The sequence below is a fragment of the Mustela lutreola genome, chromosome 8 (assembly GCF_030435805.1).
Source record: "Mustela lutreola isolate mMusLut2 chromosome 8, mMusLut2.pri, whole genome shotgun sequence".
Taxonomy (NCBI): Eukaryota; Metazoa; Chordata; class Mammalia; order Carnivora; family Mustelidae; genus Mustela; species Mustela lutreola.
In genome coordinates this window covers 140,845,603-140,863,194 of record NC_081297.1, presented here as the reverse complement: position 1 = coordinate 140,863,194, position 17,592 = coordinate 140,845,603, and the positions used below count along the sequence as shown (strand labels likewise).

General features: G+C 57.2%; 1 protein-coding gene across 4 annotated transcripts; it reads left to right on the top strand.

The window, feature by feature from the left end:
• The first annotated feature begins 519 nt into the window (after positions 1–519).
• IL2RB (interleukin 2 receptor subunit beta) lies at positions 520–16,889 on the top strand. 4 transcript variants are annotated; one of them, XM_059186882.1, is made up of 10 exons: positions 520–769; positions 3,956–4,076; positions 4,280–4,397; positions 5,237–5,315; positions 7,452–7,557; positions 8,923–9,071; positions 9,567–9,732; positions 10,195–10,309; positions 11,695–11,779; positions 14,351–16,889. In XM_059186882.1, exons 2-10 carry the CDS (start codon positions 3,989–3,991, stop codon positions 15,110–15,112), a joined length of 1,668 nt encoding a protein of 555 aa, XP_059042865.1. In that variant the 5' UTR covers positions 520–769; positions 3,956–3,988; the 3' UTR covers positions 15,113–16,889. The 4 variants fall into 4 exon arrangements, with proteins under 4 accessions (XP_059042865.1, XP_059042867.1, XP_059042866.1 ...); XM_059186884.1 differs by having other exon boundaries at positions 622–769; positions 4,283–4,397; XM_059186883.1 differs by lacking the exon at positions 520–769 and adding an exon at positions 1,930–3,309.
• The last annotated feature ends 703 nt before the right edge of the window (positions 16,890–17,592 follow it).

Genomic DNA, 17,592 nt, shown 5'->3' with positions numbered 1-17,592 from the left:
CCAGTTTCTCATCATTTGAAAAAAAGTCCTGAGCACGGGGTGGATGGGGAGGAAAGGCTTAGGAGCCATGACTTGAAAAGGAAGGTTCTAGAATGCTTAGTAAGACGCCAGCAAAGTGTTTGCAAAGTCTTCTCTGAAAGCTAAATGAAGTAGCGGGTTCCCTGGAAGGCTGGTGAAAAGGGGGGTCTCTGAGAGGTGGTGGGATAGGTGTGAGTAGCGCTGGGGACACCTCAAAGAACTCGTTAGTGGCTGTGTGTGTGTGTGTGTGTCTGTGTGTGACTGGATGAAGGTGTCAGAGGCTTGAAGTGGCCCCCTAGGAGATGGGCTGGGGTGGTAGAGGGGAGAAAAGAAGGGGCTGTACCCCTCGGGCTCCTACGTGCCACAAGGCACCCATATGAGAGGGACCGGGCGTGTGCGCGTGTACGTGTGTGAGCGCGCGAGAGAGCATGTGTGAGTGTGTCGGCTGCCAAGACACCCACACGGTCCCACCTCCCCCCAGCGGAGGAGGGAGATCTTTATCGGGCCCCTAGGTGCTTCAGGAGTTTCAGAGTTTCTCACCAGCCTGATCTCTCCTGTCCCCACCCCAGGCCTTGCCCCCTCCATCCTCTGCACAGGAAGTGGGCTGGCCCTGGGGTTTTCATCTGTGCCGGCCTCCTCAGCCAGCTGCTACCTGGGCTGCCGGAGTTGGAGGGAGTCAGAGCTGGGCTCCGGGGGAGATGGCAGCGGAGAGATCCCGAGAGAGCGCACTGCGGCCCCATGTCTCAGCCAGGTGACTTTGCCCTCACCCTGCCGCTGCCTGGTTCCCAGCGACCTGGGGTCTCCCTCCCGGCCCTGCCAGCAGCCTGGGGCCCGAAGCGAAGGTCAAGGGACAGCTTCCAGCTCTCATCTCCTCGATGCCCCAGGAGGTTCCGCTGGAACTTCCATCTCCCAGCCCGCCTGGCCCCCAACCTTATCTTGAAATCCCTCCAGGATGAGGCAGGTCCTGATGAGGGTTTTGGCCTTGAAGAAAAAGCTGGTCCCTAGTTCTGGGCTACCCCTCCTTCCCAGCCCATCCCTGGGGAAGCTGGGGGCTGCTCTGGGATAAGGGGCGTCCTAGCCCAGAAGGGGTGAGGAAAGAGGCAGGAGGACTGGGAGAGGGGAGGCCAGCTGAGCCCCGGATGGAGGACACTGGGTTGTGGGGGAGGGGGACACGCGAGCTCCCGCCGGGCGGCTGTGGAATGGGACCCATGTTGGGGAGGCATCCCCGTGTAAAGTGCTCCTCAAGAGGCTTTGGGGTGGGAGGCGAGGGAGGGGCCCCTCTGAGACCTGGCGATGAAGTGGGGTTGTCTCCTCTCTGGGAGCCCTGGGTGGCAGCGGGGGCGGGGGGCACAGACTGGCGGGTTTGAGTCCAGATGGTCCCTCCCTTGGCCGTGTGAGCAGACAGGTCTGTAGTGTCTCCAGGCACCACTAGAGTGGATAGGATTCCATCTCTGCGGCTGGCCTTTCTCCCGGGGGACAAGGCCTCCTGTCCTGAACTGTGTTTGGAGACCTCAGCGGGGGGTGGCTGGGGGCCAGAGCCATTTCTGAGGGTGCCCCCTCCTAGCCCTACAGCCTGGATTCCGAACCCACCTGGGGAGATGCTTCTGGAGTTAAACAGCAAGAGGCCAGCTCCCCGCCCCTCCGCCCACCACCTTGTGTGTTGGGGGTCGGTGGCCAGGAGGATGAGGCGAGATGCTGCCCATCACAGCTACTGGTCTGGCTGTGGAGCTCCTGCCTCTGGTCCTCACACCACCGCCCCCTGTCCCCCCCCACCCCCACGCCTCCTGCCCCCAGCGCCCTGTGGCCCACAGTTTCAGCCCCAGCAGTGGCGGGAAATCAGGCAGTACTGACCCAGTTCAACCCCCGGCTCGGCCCCACGCTGGCCTGGGCGAGAGGCTTACTGGCCTCAGCCTCCTCATCTGAGGAAAAGAGTCATAACGGTAGCTCCTCCCAGGGTTGCCGCAGGGACGAAGTGGGGTGATATCTGCTGAGTGCTAAGGACCTGGGCACAGAATGAGAGTCGAGTATTAGTCACCAGCCCTGTCACCATTCCCATCCTCAGCCCTGTCACCGTCATCACCGTTGTCATCATCACTGTCATCTCCTCACTTGGAATCCATTGACTGGCTTTGAGTCCAGCTTCCCGGGGCAGCGCTGAGATCAGTCTTGGCATCTGTCGCGGGGGTGGTGGGGGTGACGACAGCTACCTTCCAGGGTTCCTGGAACCCTTCAGGGTGCCCCCATGAAGGGCAGGGAGTGTGGGTGTGCGTGCGAACCCAGGGCTCATGGGGCTTAGGACTCAGAGGTCCTCCTTGCTCTCCCTGAGGCTGGGCCTGTGGCCTTGAGCAGGTTCCTTAACCTCCCCGAGCCTCAGTTCCCTGCCTGGCCGGAGGGTGCAGCCTCAGCGCCGTCCTGGAGCTCTCCCTGCCCCGACCGGCTCAGGAACAGCCCACACTCCCCTCTCTGTGCCCTTTGCAATCATGATGTACATCGCTGCGCCCTTTCTGCTATGAGTGGTGGGGAACTCGTTGTAGACGGTGTTTCTGCTCCAGCTGGCTCGCCGCGGCTGGGGCTGTGGTTTGGCCTTGACCTTCCTGTGATCTTGTATGCCTTTGCCCCGAATCTCCTCCTGTCATCCTGAAGCTCTATACCAGGTCCTGTCCTGGGCATGGGCCTGCCTTGCCGACTGGTGTTGGCCAGGGGCGGCACCCTCCAGGGGGCAGATAGTACCCATGCTCCCAGGCCATGACTGAGTGAGTAGGGGGGCACAGAGGGGACTTACTGGACCCCTTGAGGGTCTCAACGCTGTGCCCTGTGCTGTGGGGGGGTCCCCAAGGAAAAAGGCAACCAGCCCCCATCCCCTATCCCCACTGGGGAGCTTCTCCTCCTGTGAGGATGCTGGGCAGGGGACTCCTTTTCAAACTCAAGCCAGACACCTGACAGTTGGCCTGTGCCCTTGCTGGGCCCTGATTCCTCAACTCCAGGGGTGGAGGGCTGGTGACCTTACCTCTGGGACCAGTGCTTGGGACAGGGTCTGGGCAGGGCCGAAGGATGTGAGGGAACAGGCTCTGTGGGCGAGTGAGCGGGGGATGAAATCCCAGCTCTGCCTCTTCTGCACACGTGACCTTGGTGGGTGAAGGACTCAGAGCCTTTGTTTCTTCATCTGTGTAAGGGGATAATACAAGCACCCAGCCCCTAGCCTCCGGGGAGAGAAGAGGATCTAGTATACGTAAATTGCTGGGCACAGTGGGAATGCTCAGTACACCCCCGAGTACTGCTGTGACTTAGTCCGTGAGTATTGAGCGTGTCGCCCATCTCAGTGGTGGGGGGAGACAGAGTCAGAGAAGTTACAGGAGCCACTGTCTGGGCCCTGGGTCAGCCCTGACTTGAATTCCACACCTGCCTCTGATCAGCTCTGTGATCTTGGGCAGTTTATTTTACGTCCCCGTGCCTCAGTTTCCCTATCTGAAAATGCAGATAATGAGAGGATCTCCAGTAGAGTTTTTGCTGCTTTATTTAAAGAACGGAGCATAGCCTGGCTTCTAGGAGCCTCCTGATGATGGTTTTAGGTGTGACTAAGGGGCAGCAGGGAAGGGAAGAGGTGAGCTGTAATCCCAGCTCTGTGCTGGTCTCCCTGTGTGGACCTGAGCGAATCTTTCCTTTTTCTGGGCCTCAGTTTCCCCAGCTTTTGAACAAGGGCATGGGCTCTCTCAGAGAGCCCTCTGAGCCCTGACAATGTATGGTACCCCAAATCCCCAAAGGAAGAGAGCATGTGTGGGGCTGAGGGACCAGCAGGTGCAAAGGCCCTGAGGCTGGATGGTATTGGCAGAGCAGAACGGGCCACCCTGAGATGGGCAGGGCTCGGCCCGCCTCTCGCAGCGACCAGGGACCTGGAGCAGGTGTTCACTTGTGTTTTCTCCCCCTTTCTTTCCCCCAGGGCTCTCTTCCCCAGCTCCCACCCGTGGATGTGATGGCAGTGCCGGCTCTGTCCTGCTATCTGTCCCTCCTTGTCTTCCCCCTGGCCCTGGCCATCCCTCAGGGATTCACAGCGACAGATGGTGAGGACCTTGGCATCTGGATAGCTGTTCTTTCTCTTGGGAAGGCGGCCAACCCTTGTAGAACCCCTTTCAGGAACCCCGCTTCTGGGCAGAGGTCCTTCAGCAGGGGCAGGAGGGAGGCGAGGGCAACGGGACGAGAGATCAGGCGTCCACCTTCTCCCTTGGCCCCTCTGCGGCCAGCCACTCATGCCTCATCTTGTTAGCAGACACCCCCAAGCTCACATGCTTCTACAACTCAAAAGCCAACATCTCCTGTGCCTGGAGCTGGGACGGGGACCCGCAGGCCTCGTCCTGCAAGATCCATGCTTGGCCAGATAGACGGTGAGTGTGGGGTTGACCAGCAAGAAGGCAGCATCTCGGGATTGGTGTGCGGGGTAGTGGTGGTGGGGTGTTCCTATAATCTTAGACTCTTGGGACTCCTTCCTGGCAGACTCTAAGATGTTGCACTTTGAGAATCTGGATTGATAGGACCCACAGACTCTTGGTGTCCCTGAAGTCTGGAAAACAAAGGGGCTGGATATTTAGACTCCTGGAACCAGGGTGGGAGTGAGGAATGGGGGTCCAGGCTACAGGGAAGGGGCTGGAGATGAGCTACACAGGGTAGTTTGGGGACACTGGGCTGTGAGACTGATGGATCAAGACTAGTCGACTTCAGAAGCAAGGGGCAGGGGAAGACAGGGGGTTCCCTAAGCTTTCGGAGAGACATCTAGGGCAGCTGTGGAAACAGGGGCCTGGGCATGGTTGGGATTCTGGGGGCTGGGAGGGAGTCAGAGAAGGGGCTGCTGTGATCTGTGCATCTTGATGGCAACAGCAAAGGTGGCTTTGGGTTTGGCCGTGGTCTTGGGTGGGTAATGATTCCACAGGGTTGCAAGGGCCCCTTCCAGCCCCGAGGGAAGACTCGGGAGGGCTTCAGGTGGGGAGGCCGACATGTCCTGCACTGTTTGCTTCTAGAAGATCACTGTGGCTACTGTGAGGCCAGGCTGGGGAGGACAGGAAGAGGTGCTCGTGATGGGAGGGGAGCAGATGCGGGGATGGGGGTCTCTACGGAGGTTGGCATAGAGCCTGCACAGACTGGCCTTGCTGCAGGGGTGGGGCCATCCCGAGGGCTGGCTCTGGGGGGTCCCTCTTTTTGTCCTAAGGAGGTTCTTTTGCCTTGAAAGGCCTTGGAACAGATCCTGCGAGCTGCTCCCACTGAGCCCGGCGCTCTGGGTCTGTCACCTGATTCTTGGATCCCCAGATGTGAGTACTGAGAGCCGAGAAGAGAGCCCAGGGGAGGGCAGGTGTGGGGCGGGGAGCTTCCAGGGCAGAGCAGGGCCCAGAGAGCCCAGTGGCTTTGGCTACAGCCGAGACGCACAGCAGGCTGCCCCGGGGCAAGAGAGGTAGAAGGAAGCAGGGCGGCATCCAAAGGCCAGAACTCAGGGCTGACTGAGGCTTGAGAGATCTGTGGTCCGAGGGGCTCCATCATTCCGCCTCTGCCCCACTTTTCTCCCCATGCTTTGTGGGTCCCGCGACACTTCTGTACTCTTTATCAGGTGTGGGGAGGGGTGCCCAGCCGTAACAACACCCCCTCTGAGTCTTCCAAGGTCTTGGTAAGTGCAAGGCAGCATGGGCTTAAAAGTGTGGATCCTGGAGCTGAAGGTTTGGGTGCCTGGTCCCGGTTCCACTGTAACACCCACTGGGTGACATCAGGCAACTGCTGGTTGTAGGCTTCCCTTCCTGAAGTGGCAAGAATGACAGCACCTGCCTCGTAGAGCTGTTCTTTGTGTTAAAGCACTAAACACCGTGCCCAGAGCAGAGCATGCACTTGACTTTGAGGTCTGTGGATCCTGGGGACTTCGTGGATGGGCTCCAGCACTGTCCCTTTCTTACTAGAGAGGAAACTGAGGCTCAGAGAGGCCCTGCCAGTGAGGGGCAGAGCTGGGACTGAACCATCTAGATGGGCATGTGGCCACGTCCATGCATGGGCATCAAATTACTGTTGGTCACGCCGTCCTTGGCAGCAGCGGGCAATAGGGTTGCCCAGATCACCTTTTCCCGCCGTCATCAGGTCATACCCACTCTTAAGGGGCAGGAGAATGTGGAGATAGGCTCACACGTCTGGAGTCAGATGGCCATGCCTCTCCCTGTGAGCTCTGCGGAGGGTCTGCCTTTGGACCCTGGCCCCACCTTTTCCTCGCTGTGTGACCTCAGGCAAAGCCCTAGCCTCTCTGAGCTTCAGCCTTCTCGGCTGCAGGACGAGAAGAGACATAGGGCTTGTCTCACAGGGTGTTGAGTTAAATGAGAGAATGTGTGTTCAGCACGCAGAAGAGTGCATGGACAGAGGATGAACCCAACACAATATATTCCTGGCATCTTTATAAGGACTACGATCATAGTAATAATGACGATATTATCATTATCTGGAAACATCAGGCCCCTACAACAGCCAGACACAGCAAGGGGCAGCGTCCTTGGGTTGGAGAGGGAGGAATTGTTCCTAGCTCTGGGGACTCATACGGTCAAGTTCAAGTTTCACTCATTGTGGGCCCTGTGGCAGGTAGGTCAGAGGGACTGTGTCCTGAGTCCTGGACCTGAAAACACCACCTCAGAACCTAGAGCACAGATCTGGAGGGGACATGCATCAGACTTTCCTCCCACAGGGCGCTCTTCTGCACAGGGAGGAGGCTGCCGTAAGATGCTCATTCTACAGCCCTTGGTCAGCCTCAGGCTGTGTCTCTGTGGGGACAGCGGTTACAGAGGCCTGGCTTTGAATCCAGATCCCCTGCTGACCAGTGCGTGACTTTGGGCCACTCACCTGCATTATGAGGATGGTTTGCTCTGACCATCAGCTAGAGAAATGCCTAAGGCGCCCGAATAGTGCCTGCCCGCAGGAGAGGCTTGCCACGTGCCCATTTCCTTCCCCAAAAGCCAGGGTGTGGGAGTGGGGAGAGGTAGGCTGTCACACTCCAATCTGTTACACAGGTACAGTTTCAGACCTGCCTTCTCTTGGGGGCTCATCCTGTTTGCATGCCTCTTTGAAAGGGAACTCCCTCCCTTTCAAGGCGGCTCACTTCACTTTAGATCACGGATCAAACTCTGCTTGCTGCCTGTTTTTGTAAATAAAGCTTTATTGGCACACGGCCATGCCATTCTCCTATGGTGTCTCTGGTTGGTTTTCACAGGCCAGCAACAGAATTGCGTAGTTGCGACTGAGACCGTTTGACCTGCAAAGCTAGAAATATTTACTTTCTGCCCCCTCATGGAAAAAGCCTGCCGACCCCAGCCTTAGCCGGAGGGGCTCATGGAGGGGCCCCACTTTTGTTGTGGTCTTGGTCTTCCTCTCTTCTATCGTCCCCACCACCCATACCCCATCCCTACCATGTCCTCCTCTTGCAGGCTCAGAGTCTGACCGCGGCTGACATTGTCAAAATGAGCGTGATATGCCACGAAGCGGGGAGGTGGAGGACACTGATGACCCAGGACTTCAAGCCCTTTGAGAGTCGTGAGTGAGGAACTGGGAAGGGTAGGGGGACTGGGGCGGGCTGGGAACCCTCCATCCTGTCTTTCCCTCTGGGACCCTCCCAGATCCAGTCTCTTTCCATATCCACGTGTGATCTCTCACTGCCCACTGCCCTCAGGCTGCAGTTCTGGCTCCTTCCCCTGATACTCAGCATCTGGCCCGGGCTTCCCAGTCGAGCGCTGCTCCTCTCCTGGCCTGTATTCCTGTCACAACCAAAGGCCAGCTCTCTGAATTCAACTTGCCCATTCATGCCTCTGAGCCCTTGCGTTTGTGGGTGCCACAGCCGAGAAGGCTCTTCCTATCAGAAAAGTTCCCCCTCACCTTTCAAGGCGCAGTGAAGAGTCACCTCCACCAGGAAGCCTTCCCAGACTCTCCCAGCCCTTCGTACCTCCTCTTTCAGGGTGTTTATGTTTTTTCAGGGTCCTTACTGCCTGATTTGGGGACTGTCTCCCTCACTGGGCTGTGAGCTCCCCGAGGGCAGAACATCTATCTTCCCTAAGTCTCTACTCCAAGTACCCAGCACCAAGCCTTATCTGGGCAGTGCTCTGGGAAGGTTTTTGAATGACTGCATGCCTGGCCCCATCGCCAGACCATATAAGGGAGAAAGCGCGAGATCTAGACAGGGTGCTCAATGCAGCCTTGACTTAACTGAGTGGGGTTTGCCCAGAATATCATTTCACACGTCTGAGCCTCAGTCTGCCCATCAAGAATGGGGAGAATCAGTTATTGGCTGGACCCGGGGTTGCCATAAGGAGTCTGTGAGTCTCTGACTGCTTAACACATGCCCACGAATAGTGTTATTCGTGTAGTTCAAGAGTCCCAAACTTAGAAAAACTTAGGTCAGTTTAATTTCAGAATTATTAAATCTTATAATCCTATAAGGATCCTGAGATTCAATTAAATGACATGAGACGATTCCTGTAAAGCTCTCGGATCGATTCTGGAGGCAGAGAACAGAGGCCTTCGCTTGTTTTCATGCAGCAGATTATCAGGTGCTTGAATCAGGTAATGGCTCCAGGCGCCAAGAATACGTCGGAGAACACATCCCCTGCCCTCAGTGAGCACACGGTCTGCTGGGCAAGATGGAAAATGAACAAAGAACCCCAAATAAATATTTGATGTGTCAGGTGGGGCTAAGTGCTGGGCAGGAAAATAAAACAGGTTAGGGGGTACAAGAAGGCTTCTCCAAGGAGGTGAGGGTTTCTGGGGGTGGGGAGGGTGCCCAGGAGGGAGAAGGAGCAGGTGCAAAGGTAGAGATGGGGGCGTGTCTGAACGTTATCCCCTTGGCATGGCATTGTGACCCAGCATCCCCCGGGGTCACTGTCTCTTCCTCTCTCTCACCTCCAGTTCGCCTGATGGCCCCCGACTTACTCCAAATCACCCATGTCGGGACCCACAAATGCAACATAACCTGGAAAGTCCCGCAGTCCTCCCACTACATTGAAAGTTACCTGGAGTTTGAGGCCCGGACAAGGTCCCCAGGCCACAGCTGGGAGGTGAGTGCATGGCTTGGTCCCCACCTGCCCCGACTCCTCCCTCCAGTCCTGGTCACCCTGTCCAAGCTTCATGTCAGCAAAGTCACGGTAGTCCCCAGGTGGCTCCTGCTCCTCCCCTGTCCTGCCTGCTCTGGCCTCCCCGCCCTGTATGTGCCCCCCGACAGCCCTGGGGTTCCAGCTGGTGGCAGATGCCAGGGCTAGAGTTTACATAGCCAAGAGGCAGGTGACTATCCTCTGAGATTTCAGAGGCCCTGGGAAGTCACCTGTCCGTGCAGCTCTGTGCATGGATGGTGAGTGAGAGGGAGGGGTTCAGGATGCCCTTGGGGTTTGGGGCTGAGTAGTCAGGGATGCGGGGGGAGAGGGGCAGGGGAGGAGCTGGCAGGAAGGAATGCAGGCGTCACCCACTCAGCCTCCCAGCCAGTCCCTGCCATGGGAGGTGAGGTGGGCTGTGGGCCCCCCTCCACTCTGACAGCCCCCCGCCTCTCTCTGCCCCAGGAGGCCTCCGTGCTGATCCTCAGGCAAAACCAGCAATGGATTTGCCTTGAGACACTTACTCCGGGCACCTTGTATGAATTTCAAGTGCGGGTCAGGGCCCACCTAGGCAGTCACAAAGCTTGGAGTCCCTGGAGTCAGCCCCTGGCCTTCAGGACGAGGCCTGCAGGTACCAGGAGAGAGAAGGGGTGGGACGGAGCTCAGACCGGAGGGGATGGCTGGGGTGTGGCCTGGAGGGCGGCTGGTGGGGGAGGCCTGGGACTGGGGTACAGGGCTCAGCTCGAGTTGGGCTCACCTGCTATGGTTAGCCCACTCATTGTGACCCTGCAGAGTGAGCAGTGTGGTCGGAGTGGGCTGCTCGCATCCGGAAGCCTCAGTTTCTGCATCTGTAAAGTGGGTACTGTGCTACCTGGCAGACCTGCTGTGATGAGGCACGCGATGCCCCTTGTCAGCTCCCACGGCAGGTCTCCTGGGCCAGCCGGGACCTGCCAAGGCCTTGGGTCAGAGATCAGCCAGTCCCTAGGCACCAGGGTGGCTGCAGGGGGTGGGGGATGCTAGAGGGATCTGGGCGAGCGGGGGTGCTTCTCTAACCTCTCTTCCCGCTTCTCCACCCGCCCCTGGGTGGCCTCAGGAGAGCGGACTCTGCCCTTTCCTTGGTTTGGCCATGTCATCGTGGGCATCAGCAGCGTCTTCGTCTTTCTCGTCTTGGTCTACTTATTGGCCAACTGTCCGTACATCGGACCGTGGTAAGAGCCCTCCTTTCCTGCTCCTTCGTGCTCTCATCTGACACACACCCCCTGAGTGCTCAGGCCCTCGGCTCAGACCCCTGCTCAGACACACCCGTGCTCCCTCTGCCCTCCCCACAGTCCTCCCTGCCTGATACCTAGCTTTTCCCTGGCACCAACCCCCAAAGACGGAACCCCAGGGAACCAGCCTGAGGGGAGCCGGGGAGGGAGAGCCCCATGGAGACCCCGCCCAGAGCATGACTCTGAGTATGTGTGTGCACATATGTGTGTATGCGTGTGTGCAAATGCCTGCTGTCTCTATGTGTATGTGTCCTCGGGGATCTCTCTAGGTCCCTTTGTCGAGCCCCAGCTCAGTGGCAGGCCTGGTACCGAGTGCTGGGAATACAAGGGCAGGCTACATACATGCGGTCGCATCTTCATGGAGCTCATGGTCACGTGGAAGAAGGCAGATGTTTATAAATCATATGAAAGTACAATGACACACCATGATAAAAGGGTAAAGGAAGGTACTTGATGGATTGGAAGTAGGCCACAGGGAGAGGAACCTCCGCTGGGGGATGGCCAGCAGAAACATGCCTAAGGAAGTGATGATTCCCTTGAAAGGAGGAGCTAACCAGGCATGGGGAGGGGATGGGGAGTGCATAGGCAAACAGGAAACAGGGTGTGCAAAGGCCCTACATGGGTAATGCAAAGCAGCATTACAGCAACTGAGAGTTCAGGGAGGCAAGTGTGGTTGGAGACCAGCAGGGGCGGAGGAGAGGGCTCACCTGAGCCTGAACATCTAACTGGGGGGCAGCCAGGCTTTCTGGGTCCTTGAGGCTATGACCATATTTTTGAGGCTGATGCATACTGGGGCACTCAGTGTGGCAAGCAGAGCATGGGCTGGAATTCAGCACCCATTCACTACCCCCCTAAAACCGGTGCCCTTGGGCAGTGCACAACCTGAACGACCATCCATGACAGTCTGGACATGAAGACACAGAATCTGGTCTCTTTCCTACCTCCTGCTTCCTTGTTCCTTGTTCACTCTACTCCAAACATTTGGCTCTGTGTAGTCCCTGACCACTCGGGCTCCTATGGTCCCCCACCCCCACATCCTTCTTTTGCACGGACCCCTGCTTTGTGTCCACAGAATGAATGGTCATGTTGCACACTTGGTTCGTGTCTGTCTCCCCAGTAGAATGTCAGAAAGAGACCTTCTCTGTCTGCCATTCTTGTGTCCCCAGGCCCCCACCTTCCCTTACTGGACATTTACTTCGTACTGATCGAACAGATGAATGCGGAATGGCTCTGTACCCTCCCTTCAGGGCAGTGGGGTGCCAGCGGGACACCATGGCCCCTTTCCCTTCTCATCCTCATTCCCTCCCTCCTCCTCTCCTGTTCAGGCTAAAGAAGGTTCTGAAGTGCCACATCCCAGACCCGTCAGAGTTCTTTTCCCAGCTGAAGTCAGAGCATGGAGGAGATTTCCAGGTAGGAGTCTGGAGCTGGCGGAGAGAAGGAGGCATCTGGCTCAGGCTGGCAGGGGGGCGGCCAGAGGTGTGGGCGGGTGGGGAGGTGGTGGGTTTGCGACAGGAGACAAATACTAAAGTGAGCAGCCTCTGGGCTGGGTGTGGGTCCCTTTCCCCAGCTTGGGCACCACTATTCTCAGGCTGAATGGTACCTCCTGTCTGAGCCAGACAGTCTGGTTCTAATCCTGGCTCCAGCCCTTCCTGGCTGTGTGACCTCGGGCGCGTCATAGAATGTCTCTTGTGCTCAGCTTTCCCACTTGTGCAGCAGGGAGGGAAACCTACTAAGTGTTACTTACATGGATGGGCCCAAGATCACTGGTTGGCATGTAGTAAGTGCTCAAGGGGTCCTAGCTAGAATTTCGGTCCCTGGTCTGTTGACTGAGCAGCGCCCCCACCCCCCGCCCCCCCTTGTGCTGACTCTCTTAATGGGCAGCGGTTCTTCACCCCCTGCAGAAAGCACTGGGCAGGCTCCAACACTGTATCCTTGATGGTAACAATTCTTTGAGGTGCTTCTCATCAATCGAAGCAGAGTCACTGGGAAGGTGCTGGCCCAGAGAGTAGTAACCCTGAACCCCATTTAAACCTCAGTCGCCTCCCCTCCCGGAGCCCACGCTTGCTTCAGGAAGGAAGTGTTGTGGCGGAAAGGGGCTGTGGTGGGCTGCTTCTCTCACCCCTCCCCTCCACCGGCTCTCTAGATTTGATGGAGGATGAGGTCGGGGTGGAGGGCGATCAGCAGGAGTGTGGAAGGGCTGGAAAGCCATACTGGGCCAGAGATGTCAAGAGTTGGCTTTGGAGTTCCCTATTACAGCCAAAGAATTCTGGAATTCTTTGGAAAATTCCCAAGATTTGGGGATAGCTTGCCTACAGTTCTCTCGATGTCAGGGAATGGACCTCCTTAAAATTCTTCCTAAAGCCCTAAAGATAGTGACCTCCCTGTCAACAGAGGCATTCTAGCAAATCTTGGCTGACTATATGTCAGAAATATAGCAGAAGGGACTCCTGGTTGGAGGCTGGACTGGATGCATCCTTAGTCCTCTTCCCGAGTGAAAACTTTCTGATTCTATGGGACTAGGACCTTTTGAGCTGGGAGTGGGCTCCATCCTAGAGAGGTACCAACTGCTCTGTCTTCCCATGTGGTCATCCCAGGTCTAGATGCTTGCCCCAGACCTGGGGTGTGGAAGGTAGATCCCAGGGAAGCCGTGGGATGCACAATGTGGTGGGGGTAGGGTCAAAGGGACCCTACCCTCTCCTCTGCATCTGGGTGGGAGGTCTGCTCCTCTCTCCCTACCCCAGGACCTCTAGCTACCAGGCCACAAGGCCCACTGCTCTGTCCAGGAGACCTGGGGATATGTGTGCCAGTGTGTAAGTGTGTGTGTGTGAAGGGGGATGTGTTCCTCCTTGCACTTGCCTCCCTGCCCCGTCCCCCCAACTTCAGGGCACTGAGGACGGAAGCCCAGGCCCAGGAAGTAGCTGACCCTCTGAGAGGGGCCGGCAAGGCCCTGGCACACCAGGCAGGGCTGGTCACGGCCCCGGCCTCTCCTTCTGGTTGCACAGCCCTTCCCCTCCTCCCTTGACTCCTCCAGGGCTGGACCTCCTCCCCACCCCCCACCCAGAGCCTGCTCTCTCCCTCTCTTCCCAGCCTAGCGGAGGGAAGGAGTGTAGGAGGAGCCCAATGCGCCTGGTCCGTGTGCTCAGGGGACGCCAGTCCAGCAGTTGAGGGCTCCCAGGACAGAGGGCTGTTGGGTCCCCATCACACCCCCTGAGGGCCTACTGTCCCTTTCGCTTCTGTGGGTGGTCTGCCTTTTACCCTGGGCCAGGGAGTTCTGCCTTCAGTTTCTTATTCTGACATTTTCCTACTCACAATAAGGAAGTTAGGAAAGAGGGGGCTAAGTGTTGTGGGATTGAGGCTCAGAGAGGGGCAGTGACCTGCCCAGGGTCACACGGTCAGTGAGGACCAGGGCTCTCCGGACTCTGGAGCTACTGGGAAGGGCTCTGGCGGGTACTTTCTTCTCTCTGTGGAGGGACAGTGTGGCAGGAGGGGGCTGCACATCACGGGGGGGGGGGGGAGGAGTGGCCAGAAAATGTCAGGACCATCTGCGCCCTCCAGAGATTTTGTCAGAGAGCCGGCTGTATGTTCAGGGCTAGGAGACGGCCCCCGTCTGGGCATCTGTAAGGTGGACAAGATGGGCTCCATTCGGGGCCCTTTCAGCTTTGACCCTGGTTTGTGGACTCACACACTGGGGCTAGTCCCTTCCTGATGCACCCTTTGCCTGGTGCCTCGTGTGGTGCCAGGCTCACAGCACCATAAACAATCCTCATCGAAACAACACATCCCCTGGGCACCTACAGGAATCACCCTCTCCAGGCTGACCGAGAGCATTCTGCAAGCTGGTGTGTGGGGGTGGGGTGGGGTGTAGTCAGGGAGGCCTTCCTGGAGGTGGAAGCTCTGAGGAGACCGTAATGAGAAGCTGTTGCTGAGATTCTGGAGGAGGAGGCGTCCTACTCACCTTCCATCTGTTCTCTCTCCTGGCAGAAGTGGCTCTCCTCGCCCTTCCCCTCGTCATCCTTCAGTCCCAATACCCAGGCACCCGAGATCTCCCCACTGGAGGTGCTGGACCGGGACACCAAGGCCACACAGTTGCTCCTGCTGCAGCAGAAGGGGCCCTCACCCTCGGCCGAGACCAGCGGCCACTCGCTGACCAGCTGCTTCACCAACCAAGGTTACTTCTTCTTCCAACTCCCGGACGCTCTGGAGATCGAGGCCTGCCAGGTGTACTTCAGCTATGACCCCTGCACAGAAGAGTCCGAGGATGGCGGGGCTGGGGCACCTGAGGGGTCTCTCCTCTCACCCCTGCCACCCCTGCCACCCCTGCCAGCAGAAGACGATGCCTACTGCACCTTCCCCCCGGGGGATGACCTGCTTCTCTTCTCTCCCAGGCTCCTGGGTGGCCCCGGCGCCTCCAACACCATGGCTAGGGGCACTGGAGCCTGTGAAGAGAAGCTGCCCTCCTCTCTGCAGGAGGGAGCTCCCCGAGACTGGGCCCCCCAGGCCCTGGTGCCTCCCAACCCAGGAGCGTCTGACCCGGGGGACAGCCAGCCACCGCTGGAGCGTGCCCTGGGAGAAGCAAGAGAGGAGGTCCCGGCCCCTGGCCCCAGGGAGGGGATCGGCTTCCCCTGGGCTAGACCCCCCGGGCGAGGCCAGGTCGGAACCCCTGCCTCCTGCCTGACCCTGAACACCGATGCCTATGTGTCTCTCCAAGAGCTGCAGGAGCAGGACCCGGCTCACTTGGTGTAGACAAACAAGGCAGACTGCTGCCCACTGTTGTGCCAGGCCCGGGTGAGGACTCTTTGTCCTCAAGGCTTGCTGCCCCCTGGACATCCCTGCCCTGAGGGCCCCCACCCAGCCTTGCCCATTCGGGCATTCATTTCCAAATGGCAACTGCTGCTCCCTGGTCCTGTGGCTCAAGCCAGGAATTGCAGTGGGTGAGGACACTGTGACTCCCCTCAGCTGTCACGGAGTCCCATGGCTTTTGCCTTTAAAGCATCCCTCCTCTGGAGCCCTGCAAGGACTCTTTAGGGAGAGTTTTCGGGGTTCTCCAGGGATCTTCACCCTGTCCACCTCACTGGGCTTCCTGCCCCAGTCCCACCCCCTCCTGCCCATCCTCCACAGGGCAGCCAGAGCGCTCTCTCTGAACCACAAACCATATGGCTCTGCTGCCCCTTGTTTAAAGCCCACCATGGCTCCATGCTGCCCTCCGCACCACTTCTTGGCCTGGCTCTTGCTCCCCTGGCATCATGTTGGAACATTCCCTCCTAGAACCCTCCCAGTGGTCCTACTGAGCCACCAGCAGCTCCCTCATGCCCCCACACATTTGCACATGCTCTTCCCTGTACTTGCGGTGCTCTCTCCTCCCTCATCCAGGTGACCAATCCCCTATGCCTCAAGGGTCCTTTCTGCTTCCTTTGGAGAGAAACTCTGCATCCGTTAATGAGCCCGAACTTCAAGCTTCAGTATTACGGGATGGCTAGACAAAGTGGCCCTGTCACTTCGCCCTTGGGATCTCTTGTGACCTCAGAATACTTAGCTACTGCGTCCTTTCCACTGTGGCCCAATTTGTGATGCGAATCCCCCCCGGGGAAAGCAGACACTGGCTGGATCTTTCCATTGTGGTTTCATGGATTCATAAGGCATGCTTCTGGGAAGTAAACCTCTCTTAGTGGCTGGTTCTGAGGCTGTCACAGGGAGTCTAGACCTCTCTTGGAGAGATCTCTTCCACAACTCAGGGGGCTGGCATGCTGCGTCCAGAAGGGCAACTCGCTTGGCACCCCTATCCTATTCCCTGTAGTGAACTATCTGGGACCACCTTGCTTGGACTCCCTGTGTCCGGCTGCCTTTACACAGGGGCCATCGTCCTCTTCTGAGGTCAAGACTCAGAGAGGCGAAGCCCCAGGCTCACTAGGCTCCAGCATGCCCATTCCAGCAAGAGCCTCGTCTTTTTTCACCGCAGTCCTCCCCGCAGCACAAACACAAACTCACACAGCTGACCTCTTCCTCCTCGGTTCTCCCCATCACCTCTCTACTTCTTATCCTTCCGTCCCTGGCATAGATCACACCTGTGATGCCTGCCACAACCTTCCTCTCACAGTAGCAACCCCGGCGAGCAAAGGATTCCTTCCCAGGTCCCTGATAGGCGAGCACGCCGAGCCAGCACTTATAGGCCCTGCTCCTAGCTGATTGGGTGCCTGACACAAGCCCACCCATAGGCCGACAAGCTTCTGCCTATGAGCTGGCTTAGAACAGAAGCTCCGCCCAGTCAGGGAGGCCCGGCCTGAACTGGCCAATCAGATTTCTGTCAGTCTTGAGCATTTCAACTCAGGGTCTTAAGAAGGGAGGTCCCTGGGAGCAGGTGCCTGTGCAAAAGGCTCTTGGAGAAGCCTGAGAAGGAGGAGTTCAACCTCGTTAGCGGAGGGCACTGGGTTCTGCTATAGAGACACCCGCTGACAGGGGGCTACCGACGGTTCGCTTAAGATTCTCATTTTCCTTAAGTCCGAAATAAACTCCCTTTTCCTGAGGTTGTCTGAGTCTTGGATCTTTCCCACGGAAGAACTTGAGCACTTGGTCACTCCTGCCATACGATGCCACGTGTTCTGGGCCACGAGGCTCCTCAGTCCTGGCCTGAGCATCAAACCGAAGCTCGGTGAGGAGACCCTTGCTCTGTGTCCCAGCGCAAGCCGTGAAACCCCTCTGTGAGTCAGTTTCCACTTGGAAGAGTTCTTGGGACAGTTCTGGTTCTTAAGTCTTGGGCATTTGTGCCATACGGATGTTCAATGACCTGTGTGTGCCATCTCTGTTATTGTTTACCTCATTATTTTTCTTCAAATCCTTCACTTTTTTGTTCACTTTTATTTAAAAAGAAAAATCTTTGTATTGCTTCTGTAAATGGAAAAGCTGATATTCACTATAAATAAAAGGTGACTGTAAAAAGTAAATACGGTAAAATAAAGTGCCTCAATTCTTCGCGTGCTGTAAGTCTGCTCTCTTAGGTTAAAGGGGAGGTTAACAAGTGTTGGGAAACTGTTGAAGACATGCCAGACAGCCACAAATGGTGAGAAAGCAAAAAGATTGTAAAGGGGATATCTTTTTCACTAATAGGAATCAGGTTTATCTTATTCTGTGTCTGGACACCATCTGATATGGTCTCATGGGAAAATAAAAATAAAATATCATAAAAACATAGTTTATATATATATTTAATGTAATATAATCAACATGCT

What these genes read in the sequence shown, in the direction of transcription:
- IL2RB (XM_059186882.1), top strand. Translation starts at nt 3,989, where the DNA reads ATGGCAGTGCCGGCTCTGTCCTGCTATCTGTCCCTCCTTGTCTTCCCC. An exon ending in GGGATTCACAGCGACAGATG is followed by an intron (nt 4,077 to 4,279) that starts GTGAGGACCTTG and finishes TCATCTTGTTAG; the next exon opens with CAGACACCCCCAAGCTCACA. An exon ending in CCCCAGGCCACAGCTGGGAG is followed by an intron (nt 9,072 to 9,566) that starts GTGAGTGCATGG and finishes TCTCTGCCCCAG; the next exon opens with GAGGCCTCCGTGCTGATCCT.